This window comes from Stigmatopora argus, chromosome 5 (assembly GCF_051989625.1).
Source record: "Stigmatopora argus isolate UIUO_Sarg chromosome 5, RoL_Sarg_1.0, whole genome shotgun sequence".
NCBI lineage: Eukaryota > Metazoa > Chordata > Actinopteri > Syngnathiformes > Syngnathidae > Stigmatopora > Stigmatopora argus.
Window position 1 is genome coordinate 19324817 of NC_135391.1, and position 19568 is coordinate 19344384.

A 19568-nucleotide genomic window follows, 5' to 3' on the forward strand; every position below is an offset into this window, starting at 1 on the left:
CTCCATCGGGATGGTCAAGCTGTTGTTTGTTTACAGCCATTAGCAGGAGGTTTAATGCCGTGTTGACGTTAGCATCAGGAGGAATATAGACCGCCGTTACTATGATGACCGTTAGCTCTCTCGGTAGATAGTAGGGCCTACATTGTACTGCCAATAGCTCTAAGTCTGGGGAACAGTGAGTGTCAATGATCCTACTGTCACCACACCATTCATTATGTATGAACAAGCAAAGTCTTCCTCCTCTGCTTTTGCCTGTTAGTTCCTTTGAACGATCGTTCCGAAAAAGCGTTCGGCTAGCAAGCGAAACCGCAGCGTCAGGGATTTGCTGGTGTAGCCACGTTTCCGTGATGAGGATAATGTTACAGTTCTTAACAAAGCTGTTGGTGGCAATTCGAAGTTCCAACTCGTCCATTTTGTGGGTGATGAATCTGGCGTTGGTCAAAAAGATACTCGGAAGCGGTGCTCGGTGTGGTTGTTGACTTAGCTTAGCAGCAAGGCCCGCCCGACAACCGCGCTTTTGCCTCCTTTCTCTCCACCGCTTTCGCCTCCTTCGACGTGCTTTGAGTGGGCTGACTATCCACGGAGATCCCGGAGGTCTCGAGATGCCCTCGGGGATATCGTAGGTTCATTGGTAGTTCGTTGTGACATCGGATATATCGCATCTCCTTCCGATAGCAATTAAGTCGTGGCGACTGTAGGAAGAGTTTGCCTCGCAGATGTTGGTAAATAACGATAGGATTGAGAAAAGAAAACACCAAACTGGAGAGCAAAAAGCCGCTGCATCCGTGTGCGCCACCATTTCAAAAATCTGGAAAGTCTCTCATTTTCTCATTTTCTGAACCGCTTTATCCTAACCTAGTGCTGGAGCCTATCCTAGCCAACTTCGGGCCAGAGGCGTGGGACACCCTGAATTGGTGGTCAGCATGGCACAAGGAGACAAACAACCATTCACGTTCACACTCATATCTAGGGGCAATTTAGAGTGTCCAATCAGCCTACCATGCATATTTGGACTGTGGGAGGAAACCGGTGTACCCGGAGAAAACCCACGCAGAATATGCAAACTCCACACAGGTGGACCGACCTGGATTTGAATCCAGGTCCCCCACTGTGAGGCCGACGCGCTAACCACTCAGCTGCCAGGCTGCCCAGTACTTAAAGTATTTCCATTTATTTCTTTTTAGATTTTTTTGATAATTATACATCACAGTCTTTTCATATGCATATAACATTAATATTTAATAAATATACTTCTTGATAAATGTACTTCACTTGTATTTTTGTATAGGCATGTAGTATGGTACTGATAATAGGGATAATCTACTTTGCAATTTTTCGATTATCGCGGCCTTGTCTACATTATCTGCAATATTCGAGGGATTATTGTATGTTTCTGTCATCAACTCCTTTTTGATTATTTTATGCTCAGTACACCAGTAGTTTATTTTTCCCCTAAACATTCCAAATTGTTGTAGTGGCTATGCTGATGTTTGTGCAATAGTTCGGCTCGGTTTTTACTCTTCTCTCAGCTTCAAAATAGGTAGCTTTTGTCCCGTCAACAGCTCTCTGGTCTTCATCTTTGCGTAACAGAAAGAAAAATGGTTTTCAAAGGTGAAACACAAAGCCAAACGCAGAAACTACATATTTATAGTCTCTGCAATTCATTTAAAAGCCAATTCATAATAATTTCTCCCATGAGTGTTGCCGACATGAAAAGTGGGTAGGTTCAAAGAAAATGTCGTCTTTTCTGTTCTTGTTTTGTCTTGTCGGTACAGGTGCCGAGACACTGGAAACATTTCGTCCGCAGTTGACTGGCGAGCAGCACACCTGCGCAATAATGGGTGGAGACAACGTGGTGCTCCCTGCCAGTCTGATCAGTCAAATCGGTTATCGGTGCCACCCCGCACTCTACGCTGAGGGTGACCCTGGAGAGAAGCTTGAGTTGGTGGCAGGTGGGTGCCAGAAACAGCTACAAAAACTGGATGCTGAGCAACATTTGAAATACAGTGGTACCTCTACATACACGTTTCTACATACTGAATTTTCTGGTTACGTAAACCTTTGATATGAAATTACTGTTTCAATATACAAAAAGAAGATTCAATTTATGAAATACTCCAAAACGTAAATACATTTCCTGTAGCCGTTATTTTATTTTGAAATTGTTGCGGTAGCATTGCATCCTTCTTGACAATCAATTACACTCTGCTGGTCTCACATTGGCTGTTTCCCACAAACAACCCTCCGTTTTTGTTAGTTTTTTGAGTGTGGTTAAAGCAACTTTGTTCTTTATATAAAATTACTAATTCAAATAAAATAAAGAAGAGGGCTCTGTTATCCATCTATGACTGAGATTGCAACTTCTCTCTAAGCTATGTTGTTTTGAATTCATAAATTGAAGTTACAGTCATACCTCTACTTATGAATGCCTCCAGGAACAAATTTTTCAGGTTGCGAAATCTTTTATATGCAAATGAGTGACTCGAGATACGAAAATGATCCAAGTTATGAAATCCACCCAAAAATAAATGAATTTCCTTACCCCTTATGTTATTTTGAAAATATTGTCGCTGAAGCATTGATTCTCATTTTAGAACATTGCTACCCTCTACTGGGCTCTCATTTCATCGCTCATTCTATCTCATATAATGATAATAAAAGCATTCAATTCAATTGGCTGTCTCACAACAACGACTATCCATGTTTCAAAATTCTCTCTTACATACCTGTCCACCTCGACTAAATGCTCCCCTTATTATTGATTTTAATTGCCCTTAATTAGCACACACACACATAGGGCACAGGTAAAAGTCTAAAATGTAGTACAAAGTGGACAGCTTCCGGCCCAGGTAGAACGGGTTTGTGCCGCCATCTGTCGGACAAACACGGGTATTACGTCTCCCATAATAACGGCCCCAGAGGGAACTATTTAACGGTGAAGGGCACATTTTCATATGCTTTATTTATTTTAAGACAAATCATTTCCTTATAATTTTCTCTCATTTTTGTGTGTTACCTCACATCTTTCATTCAAAATTGGGACACTGACCAATTTTAAAGGGTTTAGTTGGTAGTTGTGTGAGGACCATGGAAATAATTAGATAATTTACATATAAAGTACACCTCTACTTATGAAATTTTCAAGTTAAGAAAAAAGTTCTGAAACCAATTAATTTCATAAGTAGAGGTATGACTGTATTTTGATGTGTTTATGTGCATGTGTTCGTGGTGCCTTGTGTGTTGCCTAACGTTCATTTGCACGAATACAATTTTTTTTGTTATTCATTTTTATGCAATAATTAATCATTTTTTGTATAATTTTCTCTCATTTATGTGTGATTCTTACATCTTTCCTACAAAATTGGGACACCCATAATTTTTAAAAGGTTTAGTTGGTTAGTATTTTGGAATTAATTACATAATTTACATATAAAATACGGTACTCGGACGTTTCGTCGAAAGACGTTTGGTCCCCGGACGTTTGGTCGACCGGCCGTTTGGTAGAACGGACGTTTGGTCGCCGGGTTGTTACTGTTGAAACCAGCTCTCAAAATTATAATCATGAGACAGAGTGAGTTTAATATCTAAATATCTAATATCAAAATATCAACAGTAAACTCTCTGTCATAATTTGACAGCGAGCGAATCCGGCGACCAAACGTCCGTTCTACCAAATGTCCGTTCTACCAAACGTCCGTTCTACCAAACGTCCGGTCGACCAAACGTCCGGTCGACCAAACGTCCGGTCGACCAAACGTCCGGGGACCAAACGTCTTTCGACGAAACATCCAGTCACAATAAAATACTGCTCTCCTTCCAAAAAATACAGGTAATGAAACAAGTTCTGGAAACAATTAATTTCGTAAGTATTGGTACCACTGTACGATAAAGTAGTGTTGCACTAATACTAATAAAATGATGCCATAGGTATGGGAAGTCATAAGAAATATCGTGCAGATGTTGCTTAATATTTACTTTTCAAGATCTACCTTTCAAATGGCAGTTGTCTGAGCCAAGATGGGCACCAGCTATACACGCTGCCATGAAAAATAACTTTATTATACGTTATTTTCATGTCAATCCATTGACTTTAATTGATGGTTTTAAAGGAATTATGCAGTAGTTTAGTATTATTTTAATCACTTTAATGAACATCACCGCTACCAAGATGGCTGCCATGATGCCATGTTGGTCAGGACGACGTAAGGTCTTTTCATGCATCTGCCGTAAATTGTAATAAATTTATCAGTTGCAAGCGTCCAATCCATTTCAAGCAGGAGGACTTGCAGTGAGTTAACCAACAAATGTCTATTCGCTGCCAACCCTCCCACTTCCAATGGATTGGAGGTCTATCAACTTGAATAGTGACATTTAAGTAAACACCAGATGTTTTGACTCAATAACATTGTAAAATACTCTTTTAAAAATGAGTTGAGAAATAATATTTAAGATACTTCATTTTAATATCAAGCCATAGATTTTAATTCAAGCGTTTAATGGAACTAGGTGGTAATGTAGTAATAAAACCAAACATATGTTATCCCCCTTCCCCATCACAAAACCTGGTATCAAAAAGACCAAAAATAGTATTGGTGCAACACTACTAAGATGGTGACTAATTCTTCTGTGTGCGGGCAAGTTTAGGTTCGGGTGTGTTGATGACGCGCGGTCAGCTGATGAACTGTCACCTTTGTGCGGGGGTTAAACACAAAGTCCTGCTCAGGAGACTGCTGGCGACTTTCTTTGACAGGTTAGCTCAGCCACGGGAAATGTTTGCACTGTCACACACTGATGGGCTTACGGTGACATCCTTAGAAATACCCTGGCCAATAGCTGCGGGACGGGGATCCGCTCCTCCACCAACGATCCCAGCCGAAAGCCGCTGGACAACCGAGTGCTGAACAACGTCAAACGTAAGACGTGTAAGAAAATTCAGACAAGTGGCTGATTGTGTTACCAATTGTTTACTTTCAACCTCAGATCACTTGGTAGATACTTTGATTATCCAGTGCTGGGCTAACCCTAACTCAATTTATCGGGTTCCACCGTATTAAGGATTCCCCCCAAAGGGGACTCATGTTGCTAATTGACTTAAAAAAACACCAAAACTTATTTGCTGGAGTGATGTTAGGCCATTAGAGAGTTCAAAGACACGGCTCCAAGTTCTGTATTTACCACATATAAGCCGCATTTGTCGGACAAAAAAATGATGACTGAATCGAGGCTACAGCTTATATGCGCATAAAAAGACCTTGTGCGGTCGATTTGTCACCGGTCTTTTGGTCGCCGGTCTTTTAGTCGCCCCGACCGCGACAACGGGCGACCAAAAGACCGCCGACCAAAAGACCGACGACCAAAAGACCGGCGACAAAACAAGGTATAACAACACGGTCTACGCATCAATAAAAGCCAACAATGGCCATGAGCAGTTTTACTGAGCCGACGTGTGAGTGTATGAGTTTGTTTGTAAATGCGTTGTCCCTTTGAGAAGCTACGTCTGTCAGGGTCTTAACAAGTTCTCCAACAAAATACAATAAAAGTCCGGGAAATTTGGAGCTTTTCTTTAGCCTAATAATTACTAGGGCATTAAGTATGACTAAATAGTAATTCGCAGTTTGTATTTAGGGAATTTGAGCAACGATTTAAATGGTAATTATCACTTACCTTCTGGGCGACTAAAAGATCGGCGACCAAAAGACTGGCGACCAATCAACCGTGTACCTAAAAAGACGACATGCACGAAACTGCAAGATGACAAAGACGAAACACCATAAGGCCATGACGCCATGATGCCATGACTCAAGTCAATGCGGCCAATACGGTCATTTATTTCAAAATAGAGAAAAGATAAACAGATAAAATGCTAAAAAACATTTATTTTGATGTCTATAAATTAAATTCAAGAAATAAAATAAACCATATCTTGCATAAAAGGTGAAAAACCCACTTGGGCTTGCCACCGCTCACTCATGGCTTCACCAACCCACCGCAGTAATAAACGTGCTGTAACTGGCCAGCGGCGAGTAGCCTTGATAGATTTGTAGCATTTACCATGTCAGCACATCCCAATAGTATTTAAGGCTGATCGAAGGTCTTGCGGTCGATCGTTAAAATATCAGCCTTGATACCTGCGTAATTTGTATCTCATGTTATTATTGCACCCAGAGACTTGGTGAACACTATACCGGTATGGACACACTTCCTGGTTCTGCTCACGTTACTTGCTTTTTGAAAGGAAATTATGCATTTGTGATTTTGGAATAAAACAAAATTCCGCATTGATTTTTTTCTTTTTATTTCTTGTTCGAAAATGACAACTATTGCAGTAATATGAACCATCGAAAAATGTGTGATATTTCGACATTAAAAGCAATTTGGCCGTAACAACATCTTAAACTTCTGGTAAGAAAATTGTAATTTCATCAGGATAGACTTATTTCTTTTTTCAAATTTAAAAAAAATGGATATTTTGCATTTACAAAGACAGGCATATTAACTTCCTTATGATATTGACCCTAATCATGTACTTTTGATCCATACATTATCTTAGAAATACCACGTGCGATGATTTCCCCTTCAAAGTAACACATTTGTACTCCCTATTCAAACTATGAATATGGAGGTGAAAATTGTGAATCAGGGGGTGGAATATACGCGAGAAGTTGTAAAATTCAACAATTTTAAGGCAATTTTAAGGGTGCGGGTTTTACACAGAGTTGACTTATATGCGAGTAAACACGGTATTGTGCATTTTTTTGTATTATGTACTAATGTTTTTATTCTGTTATTCATTCATTCATTCATTTTCTGAACTGCTTTATCCTCACTACGGTCACGTGGGTGCTGGAACCTATCCCAGCTGACTTCGAGCCAGAGGCGAGGAACACTTAGAACCGGTGGCCAACCGATTGCAGGGCACGAGGAGACAGACAACCATTCACTATCACACTCATACCTAGGGGCAATTTAGAGTGTCCAATGTATGTTTTTGGAATGTTGGAGGAAACCAGAGAACCCGGAGAAGACCCCGGCAGGTCCGGGTAGAACATGCAAACTCCACACAGGTGGACCGACCTGGATTTGAACCCAGGACTCCCACTGTGAGGCCGATGCGCTAACCACTCATCCGCCGGGCTAACTCAAAAAATGAGTTTGATAACAAACTCTAGGGTTTTAGTCAAAGTCATCTGATATAAAGTCTCATTTAATGCTTATAATTAAAATTTTGTGAGTCGCCTTGTCGCAGGGCCTGGACAATATTAATTTTTGTGTCAGAAATATATTTGTCTCGCAAATTAACTTTTTTAATTTTGGCCCCAGAAAATAAATATATTTAAATTTTCACTGTAACTGAAATTATTGCATTATATTTCTAAATCCAGTTTTTAATATTTTGCAAATTGACAAAAGAAAATTGGTGTGTATCTCGCTAAGTTTCAAGGAAATTTATCACATTTGACTACCTTTATAATTGAGTTCTGACATTGAGGGGGCGCACCGTGTAGAACTTGCTCCGGGGCGCAAAATCCCTCGGTACACCACTGTAAGGAATTAATCAAAATATATTTCAATAATTGCGCGAAAATTATATTGACGCTTAGTGTGAGAAAATTGTTATTATTTTTTAATGCGAAAAATTGATTTAAAACCCAAAAATTAAATTTTGAAGACCCCTGGGACTACAACCAAGAAGTTCCCATCCGAAATCAAGAAGAAAATTGCGGTTTTTGGGTTTGCGGTTGTAGATTTATATGAAAAAATAGAAAACTATGGGGAACCTTCCGAAGGAGGATTGGATGATATGATACAAGAGACGAACTCGCGATCCCAAAATGGAGTCTCACCAGCGCTTTGTTCAATGCGTGCGTTCAACGTGGGGAAATGCATGAGCCAATCAACTTGCTCTAAGTATCCCGACCAATAATTAGCCACATTGTGGTGGATTACGCATGCACATGCAATACTGGCGTGTGCGCATGTGCACAGTGCACACAGCATTTGACCTTGAATGCATGGAGAAATGCGAGGAACGTGCATGCAGGCGTGTTTTTTTGCGTGCATCCATTTGCGAATTTCTCGCACGCTACGGAAAATGACTAAGGAAAATTATTGGAAATAATCTGGTTCGGTGACCAATAATTTATAATTTTTCAGCATAAACATAAATAAATTTACATCGTGATAGCCCAATTGAAAATATATTTATGGCAAAATACTGCAATAATTTGCTACCAATTATTTATTGCCGACCCCTGCCTTGTGGTGTAGAGGTTCACTCGCCTGACTTCAGGCACGGGCTCGATTCCCACTGGTGGCGGTATGATTGGGAGTGCAGATGGTCGTTTGTCTCTCTGTGTGCCCTACGACTGACTGGCGACCAGTCTAGGGTGTAGTCTGCCTTTCACTTAAAGACAGCTGGGTTAGGCTACAGCAACCCCCGCAACCCTTTCAAAGATGGCCGGGCAGTATGGAAGATGAATGAATTAATGAGTTAGCAAATCAGTTGAATTTATTTTCACACTTGCCTTAAAAACCCTGAATTCATTATTTTCAAGTTTAATCATTATAATTAGGAAATGTTTAACTTATCTGATTGAAATAATTACACCAATTTCTGAAACTTATGACTTTGTGGCATCCACAAGTGCATTAAATTACACGGATTATCCACATTTTATATCATTTAACAATCAATTCTTTATATTATTAATTCCATTATAATTTCTTGATATAGCAACTTTAATTTGTCCAACCCATTAGAGCAGATTATCACTTTTGTTTTGAGATTCAGAGGGCGGTTGAATGTGATGGCCAGTCATAGCGCAACATTACTCCCCATATCCTTTCATATATTATCTCAATATACACCATGTAGCTTTTTAACTTAAATTTTGCAGGACAGAAGTCATCAATCAATAATACTTCAATGTCTTTACATTAAAATGTTGAATTTCATTGATAATTTTCTATTTTCATATCAATTTTGTATCATCCATTGTTATTAGAGATATCAAAAATTACAACAATGCTAATCTTAAGAAATAACACTGCGATTACCGTCCAGAGTCCCTTATTGCAATTAATAACCCTGGAGAGCCTGCACACCATAGTTTGAAAGAAATCATTCTTCTAATCTGAATCACAAATTAACGCGCAAACAGATTTCTTCCCGAATGTTGACAAAGGCACTGATGATTTTACTGCTCTATTTTGGCACACTTCTTATAATTCTTTCAACGTTGGGTCGTCCGCACTCGTTGACGGCTCCACAAAATCGCAGCGTCTTGTTTTTTTCTCTTTTGTGAGTGACAACAGCATAAGGCAACTTGCCAAATAGTCCCAAAGTATCTTTTATCTGAATATGACTTTTCCATGCAGCACAATTCACATTTCACAATCAACAAGAAAAACACACGATAAAACACACATCAACTCTTTGATGCGATCCCATAGTCACTTTTCAAAATACGCACATAGGTCTGTGAAAACGCTATGTATTTCCCACATTATAGACAATCACGTTACAAGCAAATCAATCTCCTCACGTAAATTCTATTCACAATAAGTCTACATCCTCAATTGTTGTCGAATTTACTGTCACCTGTGAAATTTTTGTCTGCTGAACTGTCCCTAATTAAAGTTTAATGAGTTTTAAGTTAAAATCCCTGCAATCCGCATTGTCTGGTGTAACTTGAGGAATATTCTGCTCAAAATTGCAACACTAATGTTTTCTATTGCTCCTAGCGAGGAGTACAACTGTCAGTCTAAATTTATATTTTAATCTTCATTCCATTTAAAAGCCAATTATTTGTATGTAACCTGGGACGGGCTAAAGGTGTCCATTCAGGTTTTTACTATTATATCGTGGACAATTCTTTGCTTCTCGTTCCTCTATCGTTCTTTTAATTCACTTTGGAAAGAGTCACAGAGTCTTCCTGGCTATGTTACTTCCTAGCATTCACACAGACAGACAAACACAAATGTTAGTAAATTTGGATCCTTAATTTATTTATAATCAGTCCTAAAACTAAGGCCTTACCGTGTGGGGTACTAAGCACATGTACGACTTTTTTAGTGGCGCACAATTTTCATCTAATAGTGCACTTTTTTTTTTACAAATTTGCGCAGTACAAGGAAGACATCACGATTTTTTTTAATTTTACAAATTTTGTGTAGAGAGTACTTAACGCATCCATTTTTTAGAAGAGTACTTAACACATCCACACTTTTTAGCTAATTAAAATGTGACTTGAGCATTTCCTGGGATCATTCGTCATTCTCCTTTGGTAGTCAGGATGGGGCATTCTACGGCGACTCCTGGCCTTATCAGGATGACGACCGCTAAGGCGATGGCCATCCCTGCCAATGTCTGCGTCAAAGAGTCTCATGTTGAACATTATGGAGAGAAATCTTGCGGCATTTCCTCTAGGCTAAGTAGAGCTGGGGCACAGTCGGCTTCTTCAGGACCTTGGGGTTAGACTGAGGTTGATTCACCAGGATTTTTCTGCCAGTATACTGTGAAATCAACCATTGTCAAATGATGTCATCAACGGGTGCCAGGCCGCACTGAAGAAGACGTGGTTTTCCGGTTGTCCTCAGATGGAGAGATGGCTGAGCCTGAGGCAGATCTGGCGAGTCGTGTGGACGAGATGTGGAACCACGTGTCTCCCTTTCCTTCAAGGCGTACTGCTGTGCCTGTCCACTCAATGACCCGGAAGGGACCTGTCCACCTGGGTTCAGACCATTTTCGTTGAATTACTTTTAACCACACAGATTTGCAAACATTCATTTTGAAGGGAGCGTCTGGTTGTCTTTCTCTCAAATGAGAGAAATTGATGGTTTGTTGTTTGAGTCCAGGTGGGCCTGGAATTTCAGCAGCAGTCCATGGAGCTGTGGGTGCAGGAAATGGTCTTTTAGTGTGAAATTCGAATGGGGTTCAATCATGTCAGTGAAATCCATTGAAATAACCTGGCCAGGGAGGTCCAGGTCCAGATTCTGTACCCCTTCTCCAAGGGCTCTGTTCCGCGGGAAAGGAGCACCCTGGGCGGCATTTGGAAGCGCGCTAGTCGCTTTAGAATAGAATCTGAAAAGCTACAGCATTTTTCTAAGTGTACATTCGCCCCTTCTAGAAGGGAATTTTTAAGCGTTTATTTGCCATGCCCTGGGCCAGTTTTCTTCTGGGGAGTTTATCCTCCATGCCCTGCCGGTCATCGGAGCCTTTTCCCTGGGATAGCCGCAGTTTTAATACATTTTTGGAACACTTTGACAGAACACTGCCGCTGTGTCTGAAATCTCGGGCGTGACAAGAGTTGGGTCATAAAAGTGAAGACCTCATGTATAACGCGCACCCGAAGTTTGCTTCAGTTTTTTTGGTACAAACTACTAGTGCCACCGGGCCGCGTGTTATACTCTAATAAATGCAGTAGTTCGAGAGTGACCTTTGCACTTTATTACTGCCACCACTGTTGGGAGCATTAAAGCATCTCGCAATCTCAGTATCTCATCTTGATTTTTAATGTGACATGCATTGTCGTGTGCATACGCCGAGTCTGTGTAAATGTTTACTGACTGGTGTTCCGCCATTCCGAGCGCTGCTGTCAATGCCAATATTTCAGCTCTTTACGCTGACTGACAGTATGAAATTCTTTCTGCTTGAACTTCAAAACCCTTTTCCGTTGCTCACGTTACTGCGAATCCAGATTGTAGGCCATCGTTGCCTTCGAAGCACCATCTGTCTGAAAAGAATCAAGTCTGGGTTGTCAAGAAGTGTCGCGTAGATTTCAGTGCAGAGTTAGTTTTCTTTGGTAGTTCTTTGTACGCAACAATGCGGTTCTCCTTCAAGTAGACCTTCAGCCATTGTCACTCCTACATGAGTAAAGAGAATATGTGGTTGTGTTAAAATTGATTCAATTTTTCTCTGTCTTCCTCCAGTCATGGTGATAGCTTGACTTGTGACATATTGGACTGTACTGTGTGATGTTCGCACGGTCACCGGGTGATGAAGAACATTGTAAGATCTTTTCTGAATCACTCCGGCTAGGGCAGATGCGAAAGAAGCACATATTGAACCTATATCTCGTTATATTTTTCTAATGGAGTGGATGCATACAGACAAACTTGTCGACTTCGTCCTTCCCCCTTCTGAAAAAGGGCAGCAGAAACACTGCTGACCTTTTCAGATACATCAAGATAGAACATCCGTCTGTAATCGGGAATTGCAAGAGCCGCAGCAATGGAAAGATGCTGATTGAAGGAAACGAAGGAGGTATGAGCTTCCGTCGTCCAACAAAGAGTTTTGAAAAGGTTTCGCATACCCTGTGCATTGACCATCTGCCGGAGTGGATGTGTGAGTTCAGCAAAATCAGGAACATGATGTCTGGAGTAGTTGCAAAGGCCAAGAAAAGGACTAAGACACCACGTCTCCGACTCAAAGGAATAAAAAAATGACCCAGCATTATGATGGATTTACACCATAGTTACGGCCGTGAAACTGGCATGACGATAGGACGTCAACACTGCATGGGGCCACTCAGAAGGAAACTCCACCAGCAGATTGATGACAACAACGGAGCCATTGAATTTGGCAAACGTCTTGACCAGGGGGCTGCAACCGATTCCGCAAAGGGCCGCAGTGGGTCCTGGTCTTTGTTTCAAACGATCTAGTTTTAACAGTTTAACCAATGAGGGGTCTTCTAAAATAAGTAGCACCTGGCTGCAATCAACTGATTACACTTGCAAAAGATGTCCGCTTGTTCGGTTTGAATGAAAACCTGCACCCCCTGTGGCCCTTTGAGGACCGGTTTGAGGCCGCTGGTCAAGACAACAACAGCGGGAGACAACAGTTGGAACCTTCACGAGGTGTCTCCCGAGAGGCCGCCCGTCGCGGCCTGCGAATCCAACAAAACCACCCAGAGCTGCCACCCAGGAATGTGGCGCCCTACGTTTTTCATCCAGCCGGAGATATTCGCACTGCTCCACACCTCCGGCTACCCCCTGGATGAACCAATCCGCGTTCCAGTGACAGCTCTAGCGCTGCTGAGGGTAATCCTCAGGCGCCTGGGTGACCTAACAACAACAACAACAACAGCGGGAGACAACAGTTGGAACCTTCACGAGGTGTCTCCCGAGAGGCCGCCCGTCGCAGCCTGCAAATCCAACAAAACCACCCAGAGCTGCCACCCAGGAACGTGGCGCCCTACGTTTTTCATCCAGCCGGAGATATTCGCACTGCCCCACACCTCCGGCTACCCCCTGGATGAACTAATCCGCGTTCCAGTGACAGCTCTAGCGCTGCTGAGGGTAATCCTCAGGCGCCTGGGTGACCTAACAACAACAACAACAGCAATATTTGTACAAGAAAAGAAACGGCGGTCGGCATGTTCCTTGTGCACTGAAAATCTCTTGCAGAAAGAAGCTCCACCTGCTGTTCCCTCAGCTGCCGTTAAATTGAGAGACGTACAACCTGTCTTTGTCAGCCAGATAGGGCACGGGAGCTCGTTCTATTGGCGGGTGCTCACACTTAGAAAAAACAACTCAAGAAGAATAAATTGTTTGGTTAATCTGCTGATAACGAATCAGACTTAGAATTTTTTTAAATATTATGATGCTGAATTAGACTTTAAGGATTTTAAATTGTAAATTCCATTTGAGAATTGTGTTCATACCATGGATTTATTTAACAAGGTTTCCGTACCTTATGTTGTGAATAAATGTTTTGTCATTGCGTCGTGTTCAGCATTTGCCAGTTACCAGTACCGGTGCAATCCTTGGTGTGATCTGAGAAAAAGTGGGGAAAAAAATGTATACCAATTTTTAGTGACACATTATGGCTGCGCGTTATACTCGAATAAATATGGTAGATATAATACATTAGTCTTTTCATGCCTTTAACTGTACTATTTAACAAATACACTTCTTGATAATTGTACTTGTTTTGTATAGGCAGGAAATCATTCATTGAAATTACATTCACTAAAAAAAATATAATTATTTTTTAATTAAAAAAAAAATAATTATGTGATTTTATTTTCATCATGGTTTATTACTATATTAGCTATTCATTCTTCCATACCGCCCATCCTCGAAAGGGTTGCGGGGTTGCTGGAGCCTAACCCAGTTGTCTTCGGGCGAAAGGCAGACTACACCCTAGACTGGTCGCCAGTCAGTTGCAGAGCACACAGAGAAACAAATGACCATCCGCACTACCAATCATAGCGCCACCAGCGGGAATTGAGCCTGCCCACACCGAAGTCAGGCGAGTGAACCTCTACACCACGAGGCGGCTCTAGTTATTCATTATTAAATATAATTTAATATATTATTGTGACACAATAAATGACATGAGCAGCCCGTCGGCTGAGTGGTTAGCACGTCAGGCTCACAGCTCTGGGGTCCTGGATTCAAATCCAGGTCGGCCCTCCTATGTGGAGTTTGCCTGCGTGGGTTTTCTCCGGGTACTGCGACATTCTTCTCCCACATTCCAAAGACATGCATGGTAGGCTGATTGGACACTCTACAAATTGCCCCTAGGTATGAGTGTGGGTGTGAATGGTTGTTTGTCTCCTTGTGCCCTGCAATTGGCGGGCGACCAATTCAGGGTGTCCCCCGCCTCTGGCACGAAGTCAGCTGGGACAGGCTCCAGCACTCCCCGTGACCCTAGTGAGGATAAAGCGGTTCAGAAAATGAGATGAGATGAGAAAATGAATGAATGAATAAATCCCAACACAGCCAACAAACTATCTTCCTCAACGCAATACTAACAATGTTGCTCTGTGTCCAGTCTACTGTCAGAACTTTGCTCCAAACTTCAAGGAGAGTGAGATGAACGTGATCGCGGCGGACATGTGCACCAACGCGCGTAGGGTTCGCAAGCGATGGCTCCCCAAGATACGATCCTTGCTGGTGCCTTGCAGCGAGGTCTCTGGAGAGGGGGTCGCATCGGAAAACAACGTACATCGGCTCCGTGGCCGGAGGGTTTCTGACATCAGGACCTCCTTGCTGACCATCTTGGACGCTGACCGATAAGCTTCGCCTGTCCAACTTCCTGTCAGTCCTACTGTTCTATTAGAATTTTTTAGACTGAGTCAGGCGAAGCAAAAAAAAAATGTATATATATATATATTTATTTTTATATATATATATATATATATATATATATATATATATATATATATATATATATATATATATATATATATATGACGACTATGCGTTGTCAGAATATTTGGAGGGAAATGTAGCGTATGCTGTCTCCCATTTGTCTCCAAGTAGCTCAAACGCAGCATTACTTCAGCAACAAAAGACCAGCATGGACAGTCACAAATAAATCTACGTTCAGACTAGCTGCGCTTTGTTTACCATCACGTGATGGGTTTTCATACAAAGTCAAAGTATACGTTCCCCACGATGTCGTGTTTTGAATTTTGACACCACAGAGGAGACACCTGAGTTGATCTTGCTGCGACGGATTACAGCAATGACCGACAAAGCAGTGAATCAAATATATCTACTCATTTATGTAACTTAAGTTGGCGGAGCCAGAACCTTCATCAATAACCAAAAATCCAAACGAAGGAAGAAATTAAAAGAATAAAAAGAGAGAGACTAAAGTTATACATAGTAATATTGCCAGACAAAAATGAGAATGAAGTCTCATAATTACAAAAAATAAATCAAACATTGTAATGTAACATGATTAAAATTGTAAAGTAACCTGATTAGAATTGTAATATTGCATGATTAAAATTACCTATTTTTATGTTATGAGAACCAGAAGTAGTTGGTTTCACGGGCTACCTTTAGCATATGTAATTTTACAAAAACAAAAAAATAGTAAAATTACACAATTGAAATCATAATGTTATTTATTTTTTTGTTACACGGACTTCAAATTTTTGTTGACGCAAAGATCGGTCTGGGCATAAAACTGCATTTACTGACGCGTGCAGCATAAGCGAAGCATCGTTGCATGACAAAACGTGGCCTGGACGCAGCATACCGGTGCTGCTGCTAGTTCTGACTTTAGCATCCTTTAGCTTGGCAAGCTACTACCTTGCAGCACTTAACTTAAAGTTTTGGCTAATCAGCTCAACAATAATACTGTTAGCTTGACTGAAGTGGCTTCGCATTCTCCACATTATCTCCCAGTTTCGGTTAATATTTTCCAGTGACCAACTTGCCGTCCAGCTATGCTCCAAAACATTCCCTATATCTTCTGTACTCCATTAAGGCCACATATCTTTCTTCTCGTGGCTTCAGAGACAATTTAAGGCTGTCCACATTTATGTAACCGCTTTGTTTATCTTAAAGCCTGCTTGTCAAAAACTGTGAGGACAAATTCCAGCTTATGTATATTTTCATTCAAAATGAACAAAGTTCACAACAGCTATTGTTTGAAATACCCATGGGGATACTAGAGAAAATAAATGTAGTAAAGTGCATGTTAGGAAATATTGCTGAGGACAGACTGAGAATCAGGGTGGTACATGCTCCTCCGCTGGAGCTTTATTGCAAGAACAACACTTTGACATCTCACCCCAGCTTATATCTTCTTTCCAGCTGGCAAAAGTGGGCATTAATTTGAATATCAGCGGGTGTGTTTCAGTTTAGAAGAAACTTCCATCAAGGGAGTTGTTTCTTAACCTCCTGACCACCAGTAGTTCAAATTCGTCTTCTGTAGAGGACATTTGTAAACCTAAATATCTCCCACCCAGTGCATGTAATCGCATTAACTGTGCTCTATCGATGACATTCAGACCTTTCCAATGATACCAAATTTCTTTTACACTACTATTCCAATTACTTCACATAGAATGGGGAATTTCAAAGAAAATGTGATTGGACAACACTTTTTTTCCTGGAAGTCACGGGTCTATGGCCAGCTATTCTTGGCAATTAAACCGTTCTCCCCCACTCAGGGGCCTGAGAACAACGGCATGATACCAGCCCCAGGCAAAACTTGGGAATGACTATTGCAACTTGCAGAACAAAGAAACACCTGTAAAAGAAAACACAAGTAAGGAAGTAAAACCTAAGTGTGATTACATACGCAATTTGAGTGACAATACAAACAAGATACTTGATCAATGTGAGTAAAATCAAAATCATAAGTAGTGAACACGTGGCTCTCGAGTCGTATGTTTTAATTGTGTGTTTTTGTGTGTCTGTCTGTTTTGGCAGGTCACTGTGTGGTGTAACTCACAGTTTATTTTTTATTTTTATCTTTGTCTGACATGTCTTCCACTCTGGGTCAAAAGGGTCATAGTCTGGTGAGAGTCTACATTTGAATACATTACACATACTATCAAAATGACTAAGTTGGCTACAAATACATGATTAAAAGTTTATTTTCCCTGGAATGCATTCTGTAGAGAACGTTGCACTACGTGACTGCTGTGTTGTATGATGCCGCCACAAGTTTAACTTCATTATAATATTAATGAATTATGTTTCATTGCTTTGATGAAATTAAAAAAATGCAATAAAGAAATCAGATTTTTTAAGTCATTTTCATTTTGAGCATTTGACAAAATAACAACAAAATGGAACATGTATAACATGCCATTTTACCATCTGTGAACGGTAGTGGTGGAGTTAATACAATTGTTACATCTTTGAGGAGACGTCGGGGCGAGGATACGAGGAATAGGAACCAATCTCAGGGAAGTTGGCGAGAACGAGGGAAGTAGTGCTCATAACAAAACTTTAATACCGTAAAACCTCTATTTCAACGGCATGCCGTTCTATTTTTCAAACTTTCTCCCGTAGTGCAGTTCAATTAGAGGGTGCCACTCAATTTTTCGACTAGCTTGTTAGAATTTTGAGAAGATGCAGTAAATGTTATGGATGAAATAGAAACCAGGTAACATATACATATTTATTTAACAAAAGGCACAAATACAAGGCGATTACTGGTAAGTAATTACAAATTCACTGGTGAAAATCAAGTGCCCTTTGTAGCTGTCCTCGTCATTCCCATCACCTTCCGCATCAGCGTCGAGTGTCTCAGTGAGTTCACGTTCACGTCGCCAGCATTGGCTCGCGCTTGCTGGAGAAGTTGCAAACAAGTCTGGGGCTGTATGAATTTGGTGCAGCCTCCTGGAATCACGACCACATCAATATGGAGCTTCTTCAATTGCTTCTTGGTGGCATCGCTAATGTGACAACGGTATGAATCACAGGCAAGAAGGCACCTTCTCAGGTTGAGAAAAACCTCTTTCATCGGCATATATATATATATATATATATATATATATATATATATATATATATATATATATATATGCCGATGAAAGAGGTTTTTCTCAACCTGATATATATATATACATACATATATATATACATACATATATATATATATATATATATATACACACACATATATATACACACACATATACACACACATATATACACACACACATATACACACACACATATATACACACACATATATACACACACATATATATACACACATATATATACACACATATATATACACACACACATATACACACACATATATACATAGACACACACATATATACACAGACACACACATATATACACAGACACACACATATATACACAGACACACACATATATACACAGACACACACATATATACACAGACACACACATATATACACAGACACACACATATATACACAGACACACACATATATACACAGACACACACATATATACACAGACACACACATATATACACAGACACACACATATATACACAGACACACACATATATACACAGACACACACATATATACACAGACACACACATATATACACAGACACACACATATATACACAGACACACACACATATATACACAGACACACACATATATACACAGACACACACATATATACACAGACACACACATATATACACAGACACACACATATATACACAGACACACACATATATACACAGACACACACATATATACATAGACACACACATATATACATAGACACACACATATATACATAGACACACACATATATACATAGACACACACATATATACATAGACACACACATATATACATAGACACACACATATATACATAGACACACACATATATACATAGACACACACATATATACATAGACACACACATATATACATAGACACACACATATATACATAGACACACACATATATACATAGACACACACATATATACATAGACACACACATATATACATAGACACACACATATATACATAGACACACACATATATACATAGACACACACATATATACATAGACACACACATATACATAGACACACACATACACAGACACACACATACACAGACACACACATACACGTAGACACACACATATATATACATATACACACACACACACATACACACACACACACACATACACACACATACACACACATACACACATACACACATACACACATATACACACATATACACACATATACACACATATATATATATATGCTTGCTTTGCTTTCAAGTCCATGAAGATTCCGCTGTCTTTTTCGCAGATTATCGACTCGGTCC

General features: G+C 40.3%; 1 protein-coding gene across 1 annotated transcript in view; it reads left to right on the forward strand.

Moving 5' to 3' along the window:
* Positions 1–15024, forward strand: part of LOC144074367 (nucleus accumbens-associated protein 2-like) — a 56497-nt gene extending 41473 nt beyond the window's left edge. The window contains exons 5-8 of the mRNA XM_077600763.1: positions 1776–1952; positions 4645–4750; positions 4816–4913; positions 14780–15024. Of these exons, the coding sequence (XP_077456889.1) occupies positions 1776–1952; positions 4645–4750; positions 4816–4913; positions 14780–15024 (626 nt within the window). The remainder of the gene's footprint in view (positions 1–1775; positions 1953–4644; positions 4751–4815; positions 4914–14779) is intronic.
* Positions 15025–19568: the final 4544 nt, after the last annotated feature.